The sequence below is a fragment of the Phaenicophaeus curvirostris genome, chromosome 9 (genome assembly GCF_032191515.1).
Source record: "Phaenicophaeus curvirostris isolate KB17595 chromosome 9, BPBGC_Pcur_1.0, whole genome shotgun sequence".
Lineage (NCBI taxonomy): Eukaryota > Metazoa > Chordata > Aves > Cuculiformes > Cuculidae > Phaenicophaeus > Phaenicophaeus curvirostris.
In genome coordinates this window covers 26,380,764-26,401,819 of record NC_091400.1, presented here as the reverse complement: position 1 = coordinate 26,401,819, position 21,056 = coordinate 26,380,764, and the positions used below count along the sequence as shown (strand labels likewise).

General features: G+C 37.5%; 1 protein-coding gene across 1 annotated transcript; it reads left to right on the top strand.

The window, feature by feature from the left end:
* Positions 1 to 7,236: 7,236 nt before the first annotated feature.
* Positions 7,237 to 20,680, top strand: SHLD2 (shieldin complex subunit 2). Its single transcript, XM_069864307.1, has 8 exons — positions 7,237 to 9,266; positions 11,367 to 11,474; positions 12,313 to 12,507; positions 14,361 to 14,495; positions 15,323 to 15,529; positions 16,330 to 16,564; positions 18,116 to 18,231; positions 18,852 to 20,680. The coding sequence occupies exons 1-8, from the start codon at positions 7,745 to 7,747 to the stop codon at positions 19,094 to 19,096; spliced, it is 2,763 nt and encodes a 920-aa protein (XP_069720408.1). The 5' UTR covers positions 7,237 to 7,744; the 3' UTR covers positions 19,097 to 20,680.
* The last annotated feature ends 376 nt before the right edge of the window (positions 20,681 to 21,056 follow it).

Here is a 21,056-nt window from a genome sequence, read left to right as displayed (position 1 = left end):
GAAATTTGCATCTAAAAGGCACCTTTGGCTCAGTCAGCTGTATTGATAGTTACTCAGTGTCACCTGTTCTCTGTTAAAGCTTAACCAGTTTGCTAAACTAAGATCTAAACCACTGAAACGTAAAGGCTTATATATTAAAAAGGTAATGCTAATTTCCTTTATTTTTTTTTGCTAGGTAAATCCTAAAGGACTTAAAATGTTCTGTTTCCAGAAGTTTCACTGTAGTTTTCACCAATTTAAAATACTCAGGAATTTTTATCTTTATTTTTCTGCAGCAGTCTAGTAAATTAACAACTTAACTCCTTAGCCCTGATACCTGTGAAATGAGCATTTGCTTGGCTGGTGTTCATACAGTCCTATAAAGAAGTTGGTGGCAATGTTGCTTGTGTAGCCACAACAAGGAGCAAGTGAGTGCAGTGAACCGTTTGTGATCTTTGTAGTGCTTATGCACTGTTGGATGGAGCCAGCTTGGCCCGAGTCTTAAGGTTATATTTCCTTAAGGAAGCTTTATCTCTGAAGCAATCACAGTCCTAACAGCTTTGCAACAGAAGAGCATCTCTCTAAGTTATTAAAGCTGGAGTGTATTCTTGGCAGGGAGTGGCGGTGGTGTACTGTGTGCAATAGGAAGATCCTAAAATAGCCTGGGAGTTTCTTTGCATCTTTGGGAACAGATATATTAGAGGTGTGATTAGAAAAGTCATAACTGTCATGAAGTTCATTTCTGTTGAGGGTTTTATTTAAAACACAATGGTCCCATCAGAAATGTGTGTTACAAACTTTCCTTTTGTGACTTTAGGTTTATAGAGTTTGTGTGTGAAGCCAGCTTTCATATCCCTGAGATAGGAACGTATCGGGGAGATCAGCTTTTTCGTGTATCAGATCACCAGTTACCTTGAACCTCACAAAAACACACTGATGAGACCACGTGAGGGATGTTGTTGCAAACTACAGAAACAGATAAAATGTGCAGAATGTAGCTCTGGGTGAGGAAAGAGGTCTGGTGCTATATGTTTGGGCCTGTCAAAAATACTTGCTGTTGTTCCCGTTTGCAGGAAGGTTGAATATTTGCTCTTCTGGAGAGATCCTGCACATCCCGATTGAGCTGTTGAAGAGGTCTTGTGGGCTTGTGTGTCACCTGGCTTCTGCTGGAGCTGCTTGTGTAGTTTCTAGACAGCACTGAAATGCATCTTCATCTAATGATGCCTTGTGTGCTCCTCATATTACTTCTGTGAATGGTGGCTGGTTTTTTTAGTTAACAAACTTTTAACTTAAATTGTTTAGTCATGCTGACAAATGAAAAAATACCCCAATTGCCTTAAATGCAAAAGGAAGCATGGCTTTCAAGTCTACTGCTAATATATCCACTTGTGAGAGCAAAAGGCACTACACTAACACCAGTAGATCACTAATATATCCCACCAAAGGATACTTCTAAATGGTACCTTTTCAACACCCTGTCTCCCAGAGTACCAAAGTCTGAGCACAGCACAGGCTTACCTACAGCTGTTGTCCAAAACACGGATCATATCCCTCTTCTATCTATGAATGTGCAGTCAGCATCCAATGTTTTGTTAGAAAACTTAATCTTTCTCGAGCGAGATTTTTGTAAAGGTTAGGAAATAATAGCAGTGTCTTTGTATTTTAAATAATTCTTTCTGCCATAGCGTGGAAAACATGTACAATGCAGGGGAGTAAATTCCCTTTCCCAAGCCGCTAAAGCAATTGCAATTGAAAGAGGAGAAGCCTTTAATTGTGTCTGTCTGTGTGCTGTGCCATAACTACCTAATCCCAGCGATGTATGTCATTGTTGCAGAAGGTGAATTCCAATAACTTTGATAATGTGAAATACAGCTCACAGGACTTGAGCCTAAATAAGAATCTTTGGGATTTTTGAGAAATGCACTGAATTTGTGCAGGAAGAGGTACTCAATTAATACTGTAATGCCTGATGCATAGTATCATGTTAGTGTTCTGGCGTTTATATTACTAAGTCAAGCTGGAAGGTGTTTGGTGTTCTGGAAACAGATTTACAGAAATCTGTTAAGCAAAGCCTAGTGAATTGTTACTCAGTTTAGAAAAAAGTTCTGTTTTCCTGATGAGTCAAAAAGAATTCAGTTTAAGAAAACAAAGACTTCTACAGGAAGAATATAAAGCTGATGGTAGCCTAGCATCTTGGTTTTTTTTAATCTCCTGATCCTTATAAATCAAATCCACTGATTGTTTCTCCGATGGAAACAGGATGATTATGATTAAATTTCACTGACCAATTGGTCACTATCATCTTAGGCCCTATGTTGTTGTATAAACCTCAGCTTATCAGAAGATTTGAACTGTAAAATATATTTGCATCGGCAATGATCCCTGTGGGTAATTTTCTACAGACTTAACCGTTTTTCTAAAAAAACCCGTGACGATGTCATTCTGATGTTGTGAGGTGTTTGAAAATGCAGAAATGCCTGGCAGAATATCTTTCTTGATGGAAGGTGTAGCGGTTTAGTTGCTTAAATAGCTCTTAGAAATAAGGATTTGGGGAATGAGTGTTCTTCAGTAAATCACGTGCAGACTTTTGTGTATCTTTGACCTTTTACCTTTATCTTTCTTTCCTGCTCCAAAGGTCATTGTTCTTCAGAGCTTTTAACTTCCTTTGTTTGTAACAGCCACTGTATGTTCACATCTCCTTAATTATGTGGGTTTATGTATTGCAAAACAAAAATCAATAAATAGCATTTACTCAAAAGGAGATCTTGCAAGGCACAAAGACAGTGAGGAAAGAATTATCAAGTTAATCACAAAAGCCTACTACCTTTACTCCAATTTTCAAACACGGTAAAGACCATCTCTGTGGTTGAATTGGCTTGGCAAGGAGTTAGTGTTCTGATTTTTGCATCATTTGGTTCCAGAAAGTAATCCTTTTAAAGTAAAATGGCTGATGCAGCTGCTGAGTAGATGCCTCCATATGGACCAAGCTTGTATTTACAGAAGAAATGTGTTCATTTCAGATCAAGAAAAAATGTTTTCCTTTTATTCAGTGTTTTGATTTAACTTCTAAGAAGTGTCAGACTGCATGGAGCTTCTCAAAACACTGATTTTGGTTTAAATTGCTGATTTCCTTTCTTATGCTGCAGGAGTATTTAGGAAGGCTTCTATTGCAATGCCTAAATCAGAGGTGTTCCATATTCAAAGAAGCGTTTGGTCGCTGAAAGTGCTGCAGGTAAAGAAAACAGCTTAGATACATGCGGGTTTTTGTGGCTATATTTTGCTGGGTACAGCTTTTATATATTTGTGAACCATCTGTACCTGTCTTGAGGCCAAATGCTATTGTGGTCCTCTGGTAGTAGCTGGTGACAAGAACTACATACTGAATGGATTAGTACTGCTGCTGTTTAATATAAATAATAAGTACTAGAAGAATTTACATTGTAGTAAATAAGAATCTATATTCAGATAGCATTTAGAGATTACTTTATACTGTTAGTACAGTTATTACTGTAGGCAAGTGAGAGCTTGTGATTTTCATAAATGTAGATATTGACTAGCAGGATTCATGCTGTACCACCATGTCTGTCCCTGTGCACAGTATTCCAGAAAAATGATTATGTGAGCCAAACAACCTTTGAGTGAAATTATAGTTGTATAAACTGGTCAGTTAAACATAGGACTGCATTCTCTGCCTGAAACCTTGTATTAAAATTTAGACAAAAGTTATTTGGTGATAGTTACCATCACCAAATGAAGAATGAAAAAATAAGACCTGTAATTACTTGGCCTTTCTATTTCCCCAGTTGCCCATATGTACATGTACCTTCTCTCACATATGTGTTCTATTGACTTCTTGTTCAGTCCCACTAGCCTAGTGGAAAGCAACTCCTTGAGTTGCCACTCCCTTACCAGTATAATCTTCTCTTAAGCTCCCGTGATGCATCCCTCACTCTTCGAAAGAGTGAGTGCTAGGATTGCCTCATCTATGAGTTGCTTAGCTTAATTTCTTCTAGTAGTTTTTATTTTCCATGGGGTTCCTCCAAATATTTGGACCAAGCTTCTACTGCTTTGGTCGATAGGTGCTGTTGCTGCTGTATTGATTCAAGTGCCAGCATGAGTTGTTGGCAGAAAGATCAACCTTGTATTTTCTTGCACAAGTTGCAAGCAAACATATAATGTTTTCATCACTTCATCACAGAGTGCTTTCAGATTCTAAGGGTATGAAACTGTCCCTGCACTGCTTGCTGTTTCTTCAACTTTTTAGGGTTACTGTACAGCTACCATGCCTGGCTTTTAAAAAGGCAAAGTTGAATTTTGGAGGAAGATTTGAGCAGCACAACAGTGCCAGAAGATTTACCTATAGTATAATCAGAATTCTGCATCTGGAGGTTTATTTCTATTTTCCCTTTGGCTAGCAAGCATCTTAGTATTTCTATTCAGTTGTCTTATGCAGTGAACTGTTATAAAAAACAACATACCAAACAATTCTACATCTTGAATTGAACTGAAATTCAATACTCTTGAGGATGACTATTAGTAACTCAGTTTCTTCTGTTGTAAGGGCAGTGAAGCACTCCTTTAATTTTGCTTAAACCACAATAGGAGAAGCAAAAAATCAAGCATGCATGCAAGGGAGGGGGAAGCTCACAGTAGAAGTTAGAATTTAGAATTTAAAGACTATCTTATCTCCAGGGCCAGCATTTCAGGAGGTAAAGGGCAGTATAATTGCTTTTGCATATTGTAGGAATCAAGTTATGGACTGCTTGCAAGTTAGGATATTCATCATCAAGCTGTACCAAATCAAAGCTGCGAGTTAAAAGAATGTACTGCTTTTAGCCCCCAAAAGGAACCCCTTCAGTGTTGGAGGGTGTGTGAGAATTCCATAGTGGAAAGGTTGTTACACTTTTGCATTATATTTCTCCAATCCTTTGTCTTCTGATGCACTGTGCTCTGATATTATTTCTGTAATTGTATTTATAGCTTGAGGCTGCAGTGTGTCACAGACAGGAATTGTTATCCAGAGATGGTTTACTTTAAGCATAGAGGGCTTAAGTTAGGACGTGATGAAACTGTATTTGGATGTAACTTTTAGAAACAGGGGCATCTGACTACCATTAATATTCAGGAGTGATGGGAAGCTGAAGATGTCACCCTCTTGAAAATACCTTGGCCTAATGTTTAAGTGATTATTGTGGTGAATGAATATTGTTAGTGAATAATGAAATAGGGAATAAAAGTAATCAATACTTCTAAGGGATTTTAAGTGTAATTTAAGGCCTTGTATGTAGCAGCACACAACATTCCTAGACTATTTGACTATTGGAAGAGGATTTTTACAGCTGTTTTTAATTTCATCGTATGTGCAGCAAATCACTAGAGATTAACAAACTGTTAATGGCACCATTGTTCATTTTAAAAACCTTTAGAGTTCCTGTCTTACAGTGTAGGTCAGAGGAAATACACTGTGTACCGTGATGTATTTCTTCTAGTAAGTGTATTAACTTTAGTTGCAGTGTCTTGCAAATGTAAAACTTGCTGATGTAGTGACTGTTTTTTTAATAGATCATTGACCCGTCAATCAGACTCTGACCATTTCAGAGATAAAAAGCTAGGTTCTTATTGGCTGTTATGAATAGAACACCTTTCCACAAATTAAGAAATGGTGTAATAATTAACAGGTATAATGGATATGTGCATTCAAGTTTCAGTTATATCTTTATGAGCTTTAGCTCCTCTTATCTTTGGTGTAGTTAACCCCCTGTCCACCCACAGATAATTTAGCTACAGTATAAGAATGGATTTGTTTTGTGGTAGTGGCATTTTGCTAATGTGATATGATAGTTTTTCTCATTTTTTGAGATCTGCAGTAACAGTTGTTCCCTCAGACTTTCTCTTTAAAACAAGGCACAGAACCTCAGAACCAAAACACATTAAATAATAAATGATACTGTTCTAAAGAAGCATAACGAATATTCTTTGAACAATTTTGCCCATGGAGAATTTCCACATATGTATTTATTTTTTCTGGTTTATAGACTTGGTCATTTAAAGAAGTGGTAACTCTTCCTGTTCGTCATAAGCAATTGGTTGCAGCAGTTGGTTTTACATCTTGTATTGGACAGTATTTTATTTACAAAACTTATTAACATCACTTCTTTGGAGATTCAGCCTCACTATCATATAGAGTTGTCCTATGCAGGGGCAGGAGTTTGACTCGATGATCCTTGTGGGTCCCTTCCAAGGCAGATCATTCTAAGATTCTATGACCTCTTTGCTTTGTCTTTCCCTTCTTATTTTGTTTTGCTTTGTCTTCCCTTATTTTGGTGTTGAAATGTAAATTCTGTCTTCCTCCATCTTCCTTGTTGTTTCTATGTTGCCATTCCTTAGTTATATTACTCAAAGCTTTCAAAAGGGTGGAAATTGTCCTCTAAACATTGCATTCTTACAGCCTAAATTGAAATGTACAGCTGCAGAACTTTGTATACTGTAGTTTATTAAGTATTCTTTGTTTTGCAATGAGCATAAAACTGAATACCAGTTACTGAGATTTGTAGATTCTTTGTATTAAGACGTGATATGTCTAATTTTAGTGGCTGTATGATATTTTTCCAGTTACACCTATAACATACCAGTGATCAGTGTTTCAGCATGTTTATAGCTTTTCCATGTTACCATGAGCTTTACGAATGCAGGTTTATCGACCCCTAGAGGGTTGTTAGGAAAATGGCTTTTAATTTCATAAATGTTAAATGAAAAATTTAATTTTTTTTCAAAGTTCTGTTTGTTTCAGTGCTTTTTTTCTTCTGTTTGCAGGTGGATTAACTCCCAAACTTTCTCACGTTCAGTTTCCTACCTCTGAAGAATTGTCCATTGCAGCAACTTCTATTAACAACATTGCCAAAACATGCAGCTGGGTGTCTGCATTTTAGTGAACACTTGTAGCTGTAGCTGAGTATTTTAAAATGATAGTATAGCAGAAATTTAACAAAATAAAGGGTCTTTTGCGCTGTTTAAGGTGGATTTGATTTTAATTGGCTAGAAAGCTCGTAACTTCTTGAGTAGTAGGATACTATCCAAATGAATTAAAGCAAATTCTGAATTATCTGTTCAAGTTTCATGGACCTCTTAGTATTGATTAGTTTTAACTTATCAGTAATATCATGAAACCTTCCATTTCATAAAATATTGCTACAGTGTTTTCATGCTAAAATAGCACATAAAGTACTGCATTTGTAGCAAAATTTTAAATTAATTTTAAGTATCTCTAGTATTTTTAACAATTTAGTTGAAATTCTAGCTTTCTGTGACATTCAATTATCTCTGAACCATGCTGTGAAACTTTCTTATAGGCACTTATTCCACATGAATTAAAATGAAGTACTGAATGGTACTTCGTTGAGCTGTTTATTTAGCAGTAGTTAATGAAGATAGGTCTGCTCTATAAACTTAATTTAACGTCACTAAAATTGTGCATCTGCTATGTGTTTCCAAGTATTGGAATCAGATGCTAAGTTCTACTGTAAATTTATTTTTCTCTGCAAGTTTTATGTAGTAAATAACTTCAGTTTTTATTTTATACATTTAATCTTCTAGACTTTAAGTAAAGTAGTGTTTTTACTATTTAGATTATTATGAAATATTCCTTTGAATTTTAGGTATTTTAAAATTGTTAAGGAAAGGCTAAATGTATTTTTTTACGTTTACTAATATTTAATATGCTTATTGCATAAACCCCATTGCTTAAAGTCAAACTTAGCAATCAAAAATGACAAGAAGACCTCAAATTCATATTTTTGTGGGAGCACCCAGTATTCCAAAATTGCTGGAGGTGTCAGAGCAAAGTAGTTCAGGACCTGCTGCTGAAAAATGGCGAGAACTCCACTGTTTGTGGGATACACATGGTCTTTTTTCTGAAGAAGTCCAAAGTGCCAACCACTCAGCATGTCAGGCAGAGAGCTCCATTGGCACAGCAGTTCCTGCAGACGGTGACAGCTCTCAGCAGTCTGGGCAGGGGAGATTAATGGTAGCAAAAGAAGGTTTGAAGTCTCTCCTACCTGTGGCAGTAACCGGTGGCAGCACACCTAAAAAGACCAGAAGTTTAATTTATTCAGACTGTCAAATACTTGAAGACAAATGCATGTGTGAACGTGGAAATCAGGCTGCACATCAATGCCTTCTGCACAAATCTGCAGAATCAGCTGGACAAGATAAACAGTCCCATGGCTGTTGTTCAGACCTCACAGGAAGAACCGCCAGTCATTTAGAAGCGAATAGCTCTGACATTTCTGCTCTGGTTTCCAGTACTCGGCAGATCACCATAAATCTAAAGTCTGTGGGACAAGGTGTTTGTTCAGATCATAGAAGTGATCTCCATGAACATCTAAGTCAGTATCTGGATATGTTTTTTCCCCAAAATCAAGAGTCAAAAGCAAGAGGAGAACCCAGTGATTGTTCAGACTCTGCAGTGTCAACAGATACTGAGTTTCGTAGTGTAATGACTTCTAGTCAGATGGTTGTTTGTGCACAGGAGTGGAATGAGATGCCAAAACAAATCGTAAAACTGTCAGAAACAGAAGCAGGCAAAAAAACTGAAGAAAGACTGTATGATCGCTTCCAGCTTGATTCTGGCATTGGAACATATCTTAATGTGGCTGAAATAGAATATAAGGAAGAGTATACAAATTCCCTTGAACTTTTCAGCTCTGAGGGTGAGAGGAAAGATGTTTGCATTGAAGCTACAAAACAAGAAGGACATGCTCAGGAGAACATAAAGGCATTTCAAGAATTTAATGTTCCTACTGGGCAGTTTGCAAATGATATCCATATTCAACCATTAAGCTCAGGAATATTGTGCTCTCAAGTAGACCATTATCATAAGAGCCCTTGTGAAAAAGCCCACAAGTGTGAAGATTCCTTTCATGTTTTTCACTCAGCATTTAAAAGACAATTGAAACCAAAGAGACCTAAACTGAATTCTTCTCCAACTGGTTCTGGGGTGAGAGTGGATCGAGAGAGGATGGCAGAGGTCAAGAAGTTTCAAAAGAAGCTGTCACTACTTAAGAATTGCTGTTGCAAAAACCAAAAGTACAATGTTTTGGTTGCAATAGTACATCCTTGTCATATCAAAGAAATACAGGTGAAGACTAGGCCAAAATCTTCGTGTAAAGTTCCTGTAGCAACAATTGTAGTTATTGACCAGTCAGGAGTTGAGAGAAAGGTGGTGCTGTGGCGAGGTGCTGCGTTTTGGTCCCTCACTGTGTTTCCTGGGGATATTGTACTGCTTACAGGTGAGAATTCATTCATTTGCCCTTTTAAACTGTTGATCTTTGAAGTGCCTGTTTAAAGTAGGGTGATATCGAACCTGTAACTTGGAACTATAGCTAATCATTTGGAAATATCTTTCTTACCTCACCTGCATCATTCCATGTCACTTCGAATTCTCAGTCCTCTTGGCAGTGGAACATCGGCTGTCCCATAGGAATTTGTCCATCTCTTATCTTTCATCTTTGGTCAGAGGCACAGCAGCATGTTGACACCACAGCAGTGCCATAGGTAGCCAGGTGTATTCTGTAACCTTTTGGCATTTTAAAACAGTTGTTCCTGAAAGCTGTAAGTGCTACTACAAACCATGTGTGCTTGTTTTTTGAGTCATAGATTACTTTTTGGTAATTCTCTGCTGATGGACCAGCAGATGGACCAGGAAATTGTGATGCTATGGAATCATGGAATCATTCCAGTTGGACCTCTAATATCATCCAGTCCAACCATTAACATACCACCACCATGCTTTCTGAACCATGTCCCAGAGTGCCATGTGTGCATGTTTTTTGAACGCTTCCAGGGATGGTGACTCCACCACTTCCCTGAGCAGCCTCTTCCCGTCCTTCACCACTCTTTCAGTAAAAAATTTTTCCTAACATCCAATCTAAATGTCCCCTGGTGCAGCTTGAGGCCATTTCCTCTTGTTATATCACTTGTTACTTGTTATTTGTTATGTTTTCAGTCTCAGGATGAGACTTCCTGGGAAGGACTTTGTAGCTTACCACTGGCATCTTGAAATGGATCTTGTTGCAAATTAAAACTGCAGAAATGTAAACTGTTGTTTACAGCTCAACTTTTTCATAAAATGTCAGCTAATGATGAAGATTCCTCCTGATAAAGCCTTTGTATGCTTTAATACTTACCAGGAGCAAACCCCTGTCTCTTAAAGAGAACACGTCTTATGTAAGAGAATGCAGTACTATAAAGAAGTCATTACTGTGCTCTACTCAGCACTTGTCAAGCTGCATCTGGAGTACTACGTCCAGTTTTGTCCCTGCTATACAAAAAAGATGTGGACAGGCTTGAGTGGGTCCAGAGAGGCTACTAAGATGATCAGAGGACTAGGAAACCTGCCGTATGAAGTAAAGCTAAGAGAAGTGGGTTTGTTCAGCCTTGAAAAGAGAAGGCTTAGGGGAGACCTCACCACCATGGACTAGTAGAGAGTGTCTACCAAGAGGATGGAGGTTACCTTTTTACAAGGAGTCACGTGGAAAAGACATGGAGTAATAGGTACAAGTTGCTTCTGGGGAGATTCCGATTGGATTCCATAAGTAAATCTTTCACTGTGAGAACAGTTGAACATTAGAACAATCTCCCCAGGGGAGTGGCAGATTTAAGGCTTAGCTTGACCAGGTGCTGGGACATCTCATTTAAACTATCTATCACCTAAAAGGTTGGACCAGATGATCCTTGAGGTCTCTTCCAACTTGGCATTCTATGAAAACCAATATTGCACCTAATTTAGGACTGGAGTTGACCGAAACTTTATAGTGAGCTGGCCATTTAGGTTTTGCAATATGCAAAAAAAACCAAAACCAAAACCTCAGTATAAAATTGTTTGACTATTTCTGCAGTTAAGGATGACTGTTCCTCTTTGTTAAGGTTTAATCATAGGATATCCTGAGCTGGAAGGGACCCACAAGGATCATCGAGCCCAACTCCTGTCCTTGCACAGGACAACCCCAGCATTCACACCGTTTATCTGTGGGTGTTGTCCTAATGCCCTGTGAATATTGTCAGGCTTGGTGCTGTGACTACTTCCCTGAGGAGCCTGATCCAGTGCTCTACTACCCTCTGGGTGAAGAACTTTTTCCTAATATCCAACCTAAAACTCCCCTGATGCATGTTTTTGCCATTCCCTTGGGTCCTGTCATTGGTCACCAGAGAGAGGAGACCAGCATCTGCTTCTCCTTCCAGTAGATTAAAAAAAATCACTTTGTTTCCAAGTGCTCTCTTTCAAACTGTCTTTCGCTCCTGTATGTATGATGGTTCTATAGGCAAGAAAAGTATGATGTGCTTGAGTATTGTTGATACATGAGTTGATAAGGTTGCTTTTTGTCTTGCAGATATAATAATGTATGAGAATCTTTGGTGTGGAGAAATCATGCTGCAATCTACATTTACCAGTCAGTTACTGAATCTGGGGAACTGCTCAGCTCTCAATCCAGATGAATGTAAGATTATAGTGCATAAGTTTCCACAAGAATTACAGTAAAATAGCTATTTGAAGTGCTTCATTTTGTTGGCAGTGCCTCATACACAGGGTAAAGTGGAAACGTGAGCAACTGAGAGGTGAAAACACTACAGGAAAGTGACAGGAGCACCTGCAGGCAGAATGTGGATATGACATTAGATAGGCACATGCAGTTTGTGGTAAAGCCGGGAGGTTACCGTTCAAAACTCTGAACTCTGAAAAACTGACTTCTTTGAACTTAGTTTAAGAAACAGCAGTTGTCCCCAGACTCATCCGTAAGATGTCTGAGATTTCATGAGGATTCCATTTTATGCAAAAATTGTAGAGGCTTATAAAGTAGATCAATTTGGGGAGGTAAGTAATTGTAGGTTATTAAGCAAAATGTCTCTAAAGATGCCTCAGTCATGGAGGATTAAAGACTAAGGGGAAAATACAGTGGAAGTATCACTGTGAACTTGCACTTTTCTTACTCTCTTCTTAATGTCCATTATTGCCAGCTATTTAGGTCAGGTTCTGGGGTAAATGATCAAAACAGATTATGCTTCTTATCAGCTATCAGACAAAATTTCTTCCCTATTTTTGTTATAATTTGAAGTACTGTGCTTAGCTTAACTTTGGGATGTTATCAAGAGGAGGCGGATGAAGTACAGTTTAATTTTGGATCAAGTGTAATACATCTCAGGAATTTCTTGCCTTGGAATTGTTGTGAAATGGTTTGGGTTTTATCAGTGTAGATATGTAACTAACCAATAGGTTTGATACTTCTAAGCTTAGAATAATAAAGGGTGTCCTTTTAACTTTATTTGTTTTTCTATAAGTTTATCCTATAGTGGATGGTGGTGTTCTCCATGGCTTACTGGCATACATCTCATCAGAATTCCCACACTTTGGTGACATTCCCCGAAGACCGGTTCAGAGGCTGGATAGTGTCCAGTATATGAAGCTGGACCAGCTCCAGCCAAATACATTGGTTCACTCAATCTTGAAAATTATCAGCATTGCCATATTAACAGGTAAGTTCATGCAGCAGACTTCAATATTGTCAGCAGTAACTAAAACCTCACTAGTAATTTTATAAGGCGATTCTGGTTGTTTCCCGTTCCATACACCAGTGTTTCACATAGGTATCATAAGTAAAACCTTTGTAATCATCCCCTCGTGGGGGCATAGCGGTTAGAGAAATGGAGTTCGAGACAGGAAGGAGACGATGAGTGTAGTGAGCTGCTGAGAAGAGGTTACTGCACATTAGTGCGGATCAATAGCACACAAACCTGCTGAGGGATTGGTGAGTTTCCACTAAGGAATGAGAACTTGCCACAGCAGTTACTAATGTCTTGACCCATCAGTGAGATGTCCTGAACATCTCCACAGCTCCAAACAGTGCGGTACTTGATCTTCAATAAGATGGAAGATTGAAGATGCAGGTAGATTTTAGTGTTGGGTGGTGGTACAGCAGTAGGGATACGTGAGATATGAGGGCTTGAAATTGTTTTCAGGGAGGGTAGGTGTGTGTAGCAGGAGTTCTGGAAAGAGGAAGATACTGCAATTACAATGTGGAACATAAATGTGGTTTTTAATGGCTCCCGAAAGAGAGGAACACTCTTGCTGTAGAGCATGGCGTGAGGAAGGGGGCTGGTTTGTGAAAATGATGTGGGACAGTCAAATTTTACTAATTCAAAAGTCATCTGCCAACTACCTTCTGTGTAGGCATCCTGTCATTAAAGGAAAATTTGATTGCACTATAAGTCGTGTTTTTCAGAATGAAATGAGTTATTTTAATCTTCTGGTTTAGGATTTGCTTGGCCTTTCTGACTTTGTAATGAAACTGTGCTGCTCTTTCCTAATTTTTTATCCTGAATGCATCTTGGTTTTTTTCCTTTCTTTTTTTTTTTTCATACTTATGAGAATTTTAAAGCTAAGCATTCCTGGTTTCTTAAATAGGCAGTATCAGTTTATAATAATCATTACTTGTGTGCCTTTTTTGCACAATTTTTTTTTATTTTTAAACCTGGAAAATACACAGTATGAAACTGCTAAGATTTCTTACTGTGATACCACTGTTTCTTCTGCATAGGCACAATGGAGAACTACCTCGTTAATATAAATCGTTTTGGAAATATGAGTTTCCTTTATATTTTTTTTACTGTAAAGATTCTTCTCCCCCTAAAGAATCATGGACAACAGTCCATGTACTGAATTTTTTTTCTTTAGTTTTATTTATTATTGTATATAAATCTCAGAAACATTAGATATTTAAAGTGAGAGTTCTTGTTCAAAAATGATGTGTTTACGAAAGATATTGTAGTTTCAATGTGGAACTGAAGCTACAGGAAGTATCTTGGGTACTGGAGACCCGTGGAGATCTTAATTGTTTCCACTGATATATACTGTTATTAATACCCTTAGCATGCTTGTACATACCTATAGTTTTCTTTACGTGAAAACTTCTAGAGAAATGTTTCTTTTGGTGTGTTCCATGGAAGCTACAGGAAATTTAACTGCCAGTTATGACAATCTGTTGCTGAGAGACTAAGTACAATTTCTTTCCACTTACACCAGTCAGTATGAGTGAAAGCTGAAAGATGCTCAGATACCTGCTGTTTCAAAGGGAGGTGTCAAGTTGCTGACTATTTAGGTGAAAAAGGTAAATAAATATACTTCATATATTCCTTAATACTAGATTCATGTTGCTGAAGAAATCAGCCAGCTGTCCTGTAGAAATTTTAAGTGTATTCTTGTTTGTGTACAATTGTAGCATAAAATATGCTAGCACCATGATTTCATCTTAATATTGAGCTATTTTTTGCAATGTTTTTGTGTGTTTATATGCATTTTACTGTACAAGTCATATTTCAAACTTTTTCAGAATCTGTGTATAGCTACAGAGGTGGCACCCAAAGGAAGATTATTCTAACAGTAGAACAGAACAGAGATCAATGCTATAGGATGGTGCTGTGGGGAGCAGGGGCTGGCTGGTGCCCTCAGCTTCAAAGGAAGAAAGGTAAAGTCTTTGTGCCGATAAACAGCTGCAAAAGGATTTTTGTGATGCTATTAATATCTTTAAATACTCCCTCGCAAGAGCAACAGATTTGATACCAAGTTTAATGTCTCCTCTGTTTAGAAGCAGTGCCATCAGCAATAGAACGTGAATGCGCTCCCTTTACAAGGCTGAGAAAGCTTGAGGATTTAGAAACTTGCATCTAGACACAAGATGCATTTGTTCCTAGTTATGTAGCTACAAAAAGAGTGATGACTATGAGTCTGCCTTATCATTGGCTGGTTTAGCATGCTTTGCTGTTTTTTTCTACTTCTGATTTTCATTCTCTGCTTTCCACCATACCATGGTGTCAGGCTCCGTTTTTAAAGTGTTTTAATTACAGAGTTAATTGGAAGATGGAATATTGATTTTTTTTTTTTAAAAAAGACCATTATGGAGATAGAAGATTAAAAATCAGGGACATAGTAAATATGGATGTTGATTAATAACGTGAAGATTTTTTTCTTGTAGACATTGCTGACTTTTCCTTACTAGAGCTGGCAAGAAACTTCAGAATTGGTTTCTTTTTCAAAAAGTGGAATTATATTGAAACCTGAATTCAGTACAAGTGAAATGGAAATATCCTTCTGTTTTGGGAGCTCTCATGCAAAGTTTCTGTAGCGAAAGGAAAAACCCTACATGTCATCAGGCTTGATATAAAGTTGCCAGAGCTGACCATATGAGGTGGCCTTGCTGGTTTGTCTCTCCATCTTTATACGTGGTCTTGGCTTGCTGTAAATTAAGCAAGGTATAGAAACCAAACTCTTCTGTTTGCATTTTGGGTTCTGCAGATCACATATGGGACTTTAAATACCTTCTGGTCCAACGTAGTTCTGTCTCAGGTGACTTGGAACTGCACACAACTCCATGGTCATCCTGTGAGTGCTTGTTCAATGATGATAAAAGGGCAGTTGAATTTAAAGAAAACTTTCAGAAAAGCAAAACAACCCTCATGCAGCTGACAAAGCTCTCGGCACATTTGGAGGAAAAATGCTCAGGTAAAGTTGTTATTCACAGCTCTGTAATGTCTGTTATGCAGTGCGTAACTAAGCAAAATAGGTGCTTTGATCAAGTAAATGCTTTTAAGTTAGTGCAGTTGTAGCAGTCTAAAGTTGTTCTGCCCAGTACTCAGCCTGACTGTGATTGCAGCCTTCGTTCGGTGAGCCCAGAGGTGAGATCGGCGTGGGGCGTTGTACCATACAAAGATAGCTTTGGAACACCCGGGGCAATGCTGTCTGTTGTTGTCCATGACAACCAGTTGTGTTAATGATGTGATTAATTGCTGAAAGTTTGTTGAATTGTATTTCTCCAAAACTGGTGCAAGAGTAATGTAGCTACTGCTATCAAAAACAATAGAACAAGGAATACATTTGACACTCACCCCCTTCCTGACAAAAGAATAGAATATTGCCAAGGTTGGTGTTAAACATTAAGAAGTAACTAAATAAAGTTGGTATTGCAGCATTTAACTTTAGTTTATGAATAAATAACAGAAAGCTACATTGTTAAAGATGTGATTTTCAGTGTGTCTGAATTAGTGTGGAAGTAAAGCCACTGGATATTATTTGCACAGTTCTGATCTCTTGTAGTTTTTATATGTCTTTACATAATGTTTCACCACAATGATTTTTCACTGCATAAATAATTTCTAAAAAGATGAGCGTGTGCTACCAGAGGAAAAAACTCATAAAGTTAGATTGATAATTATTTTGGTTTTGAATCAGCCATAACCTTTGCTTTTGCTTTCGATTATAAATAAAATCAAATGCAGATTTGATTGAAAGTGTTGTTTTTGTAGGAGTGATTCAAGTGAAAGCCCATATCTTAGAACTGAAGTTTACCATTTCAACTGGTCAGTACCAGCAACTCATCTTCCGTGCTGACACTCCACTGGAGTATGTGTTGGCTTCCCTGCCTGCGATTACGTATTCAGGTTGTGCTAAATGTGGTTTGGAACTACAGGCAGATGAGAATATGATCTACAAGCAATGTGTTAGATGTTTGCCATTCAACAAAGTGAAAAAATTCTACAGGTAAACAATACAAAACTAAAATAACGCGTACTATTACGGAAGTAAACTACAACTTTCTCCATTTTATGTTGCACCATTTAAAAAAGTCTATATAGGGTGTGGTTAGCAATTCCTGTTTTTCTAATGAATTCTCAAGGAGCTGCTCTTGTATTGGCGTATTATATTGCCATTATTTATAGGTGATATTCCTTATTTAAACCAAACATTTTGATTCTTTGAGTATTACATCATACAGTAATGATATTTACCCAGTACTGTATCAGTAAACTAAGATGCAGTAGAAGCTTGAGGATCAAAGGAAAACTCCTTGCGTATCTTGTTTCCCTAAGTCTGAAATTGTGTGAACACACTACCCCATTTTTAAACTGATTAATGAATGTCAGCCTTGCAGAAATAGTATTAACAAATACCTTCGGTGAACTTTCTCATGGAGAGCAGAGATATTAAGTTATCAGCAGGTGGCAGTGTGAGACAAGCTGTAGATGTACATTATAGAGAGAAAGTAAACTAAATGGATCCTTTTTGATGCAGGAACAACGTTATTAGCTAGTTGTTCAGTTTTAAAATGTATCTAGGGCTTTTGAAATGTCAGTATTATAGCAACATGAAAGCTGAGTAGTTATAGAAGGTTAATTGAGACAGTCGTAGATGTAGAAGAACTCTTGAATATGTAAATTTCCTTCAAAATACTTTCTAAAATGATCCCCAAAATATTTCATTGCGCATTTAACAAATCATTGCATACCAGATAGTTTCTCACTTGGCTTAGATTTAAATCCCATTTGTCTAACAAGGTTCTGACAGGATTTTTCCTCTATGCAAAATAGCCTTCCGTCTTCAAATTTATGAGCTACTTATTTTTCTGTGAGGGGAGATTAAGTACAAAGAGTTTTGTATTAGCTGAAAAGTTTCCCTTTCTCTTCCATTACATTATGCGCTCTCATGGTTCTGAAACACCTCGATTTACTGTCACACAAAAGGTTACACGCAACTGGTGAAGATTTCTAATGTTTGTATTCTCACCACATGAACGCAGCTTGATGAGGAACTTAAATGCACCACTTGTTTTGAGACAAGCCTGTCTAAACCAACAGGTTTGAAACAATCCCACAGATAACTGGACAAGGAGTTCTCTTATGATCATTTCACTTAAGATTATGAATATGTGTTAACACTTATACTTTAAATGTGTAAAGTTCAAAGCCACGAGTGACATATTACTTATTTCATAACAGTACAGTTCTTATTGTCTTCTGGGAAAAGACCACTGCTGAAGCATTGTTCTCCACAGTTGTCTGAACATAAGGTTTATACCCCTCATAGCTTTAGAAGTTGTTTTAACACTGACTAGTAAATTCAGCTTATATGTTTCAAACTCACTCCAGCTCCCCAGATTTGACAAAGATGAATGCATTGAGATATGCTAGTTTTTCTGGTTCTTTCTGTCATGTTAGAGTCATATTGCATTATTTTATTTTCATTCAGTGATGTTGCTTCAATCAAAAAGAACATAGAAGCTAACTCTCACAAGTATTTTGTTTTCTGATCTAGACCTGCTCTGATGACAGTAGAAGATGGAGGACATGAAATTTATGTTAATGTGGTCTCTGAGTTGGTGGAAAAAATCTTCCTCAATATTCCTGCAGACTGGCTGCACAGATCAGTAGGTGCTGTATCATGAACTACTTGTGGTAGAGACAAGCAGTGCAGTTCATAGTGGAAGTAAAACTTTTAATCAGAGCCAATTTAGAATTGGGATGAGATTAATCTGGAAATAGAGGGATGGCTCATATTGTATGAGACCAAAAAAGGCCAACTTCGAAGAGAACACTTCAGTTGCTTTCTGACAAACTCGGAAGTTTCAGAGTTTGAGTAGCAAGAGCAAGACATGAGATGGTATGAACATTTGTTATGCGTTAGATAACTAAGTATTTAGATAACTAAGTATTCCATTTGTGCAAAATATAATCTCTTAGCAGTTTTTAGAAATAGCTGGCACGCTTTCATGATGTGAGTAACTGAGCGGTGTTTCAGACACATTTCCCTTGATCCAGTTTGACTCCCTGAGAGGAGTTTTCCATGACTTACAGGTATTACAGTTTAATGAGAAAGTCTTAACACATTGGCTTTAAAAAATTGTTATAAACAAAAGCTAATTTTCTATTCAGATGTTGAATAGAATTACTGTGCTTCCAGTAATCCAGTACAGCTTTCATGACAATGGTTGTTGAATGTTAGGTGCTGTTCTGAAAATAAAGAGTAAATTGGGTTGTTCTGTCTTTTGCAGTGTCCTCTTCGGATATAACCTACAGCACAATAATAGCGGATCTGTGTCATTTGCTGCTGGCAGATACAGAAGCATCTTATTTGTTGGAAATTAGAAGCCATTTTGTGCTAGATGAAAACAGCTACCCTTTGCAAAAGAATTTCCATCTGCTAAATTTTCATCTTGATCTTTGCAACACTGACCTCTGCAATAACCGAGTAACAGAGAACACAGGAATGCACAGATGGCAAACGGAAGAAAAATGAATTAGCTCAAGGAAGCAAAGCTTTTCAAAAACACAAAGTATTTTGGTTTTAGTTTTTTAAAAAACCCCTAAAAGGACTGGTATGGAATATCCGCTGATGATAATTGTAGAGTATGTTTTCATATGTGTATTTTTATCTTAAACTCTTACTGAGTATCTGTATTCCTTTTCTTCCTAGAGAAGTCCAGTAGTATTGAGTACTGCATTTTTATCAGACATGGCAGCCTAGAGGAGGACGGCCACAATTCAGTAATACTATGAGTTATGCGACTTTTATTTGTCTTATCCTATAACTTAGCTGTGACTTGGTTATGTCTTTCCTTGCTTTGCCATTGTGGTTGCTTTCCTTCTTTAAACAGCAGAATTTCTTCCTTTTGCCCTCAGCAATTTTGCTGCTGTTGTTTGCACTTGTGAAACAGAACTGTTTCACTGAGTCTAATTTTGTGTATCTAGAAGTTATTACACCAATTTAATTAGGAGATTTTAAACCGTTTAAACTGGAGCATTCTTTCATGGACCCTTGAAATTATTTAATTGTAGTATTTATTCAGCATAAGCTAGCAAATAAACTTGTATCACCTTAAGCCAATTTAATCAGTTTAACACAGGGCTGCAAAATTTTCTCCCAACTCGATCAGATTTAGAAATGAATTTAATTCTTTTTAAAGTCTTAGTGTATTCTGAGAGTGATTTTTATTAGTAAAAGACTGAGTAAATGATCACTGCACCTGACTTCATAAAGTAGCAATCTTGTACCTATTACTCTGTGAAAGTGATTAAATATATCAGAGAAAAATGTTGATTTATGTAAGTATTTTTCTCTGATATAAACTGTGCCTCTAACAGAGGCTGGTAGAAGCTGTAGAGTATGAATTGTATTTGCTGTCTGGATGGATCCCTGCACTGTTCTTATTTGGGCAATTTCCACGTACAGTGTTCCAGCTCTCCTGAAGGTTCAAACACAGGACTGTTCTCAAAACTGTATTTGATAAATCAGGTTGTCAAATGTATTATAATGTGAGTAATGACTGTTGAACAGCTTTCACGTGCTCTTTCTAGGCTACTTAGAATTGAATAACCCTGTTTCTTGGTGCTAGTTTGGACTCTGTTATATCTTGCGTGAAATCGGTTTGGGAGCGTTGGATTTTGAATGGTGTTGATTAGAGCTCTGTGTAAGCTGTGTGTTCTCTTGTGTGCCAGTAAAGGGGAAGGTAGTAATGCTTCTGATCAGCCTGGCAGAAAAAGAATCCTAAGAATTATTGAAAGAAGACATTGAAGAAATGAATTCTCAGCAGAAGTTTCGCAAGGGTCTTACATCTGCATTTAACTAATTGTGTATGGATCAGTCTGGTGTGATTCTATTGCTCAAACAAGTTTTTGCAGCTCTGCTTCTTGTAGCAGACTTTGTTTTCTGGTTTAAGCCCTATCCATCTTGTGATAAAATAATTCCCCTGTATTTTTGTCTGCCTATGAAACAGTCTCCGACAGTTTTGTCAGTAAGTGTAGAAATGCTGATCTTGGCAGCAAAATCGATTTCCTGTTGTTCTGGTTTGAGCTAAAATAGAGTCAGTTTTCTAGCTTTTCAGCTAAGTTTTGTCTTCATTTCCTGACAGTTAACTGCATGTTTTTCAGACTGTGTTTGTCTCTAGGCGTGATAACATGGGGCAGTGGTGTGCAGAAAGGCCATTGCTTATAGTTATTCCTATAGAAACCAACGCCATTCTTGGGGTGGTGGAATGCTGTAAGCAAAAAGGGTGAAAAAAGGTGAGGAACTGCTGGAATTATTGAATGCACAAGCTGGAAATACTCTGGTACTTTAATGTTAAAGAAGTGCAAAGAAAAGAGACCATATTAGTACAATGCATTGTTTTATTACTTGGACCGTACAGTACATCAAGTCAGAGAGGTGACCGACTTCCCATTTCAGAGGTATTTATTTTAACAGACACTGTACATCACAA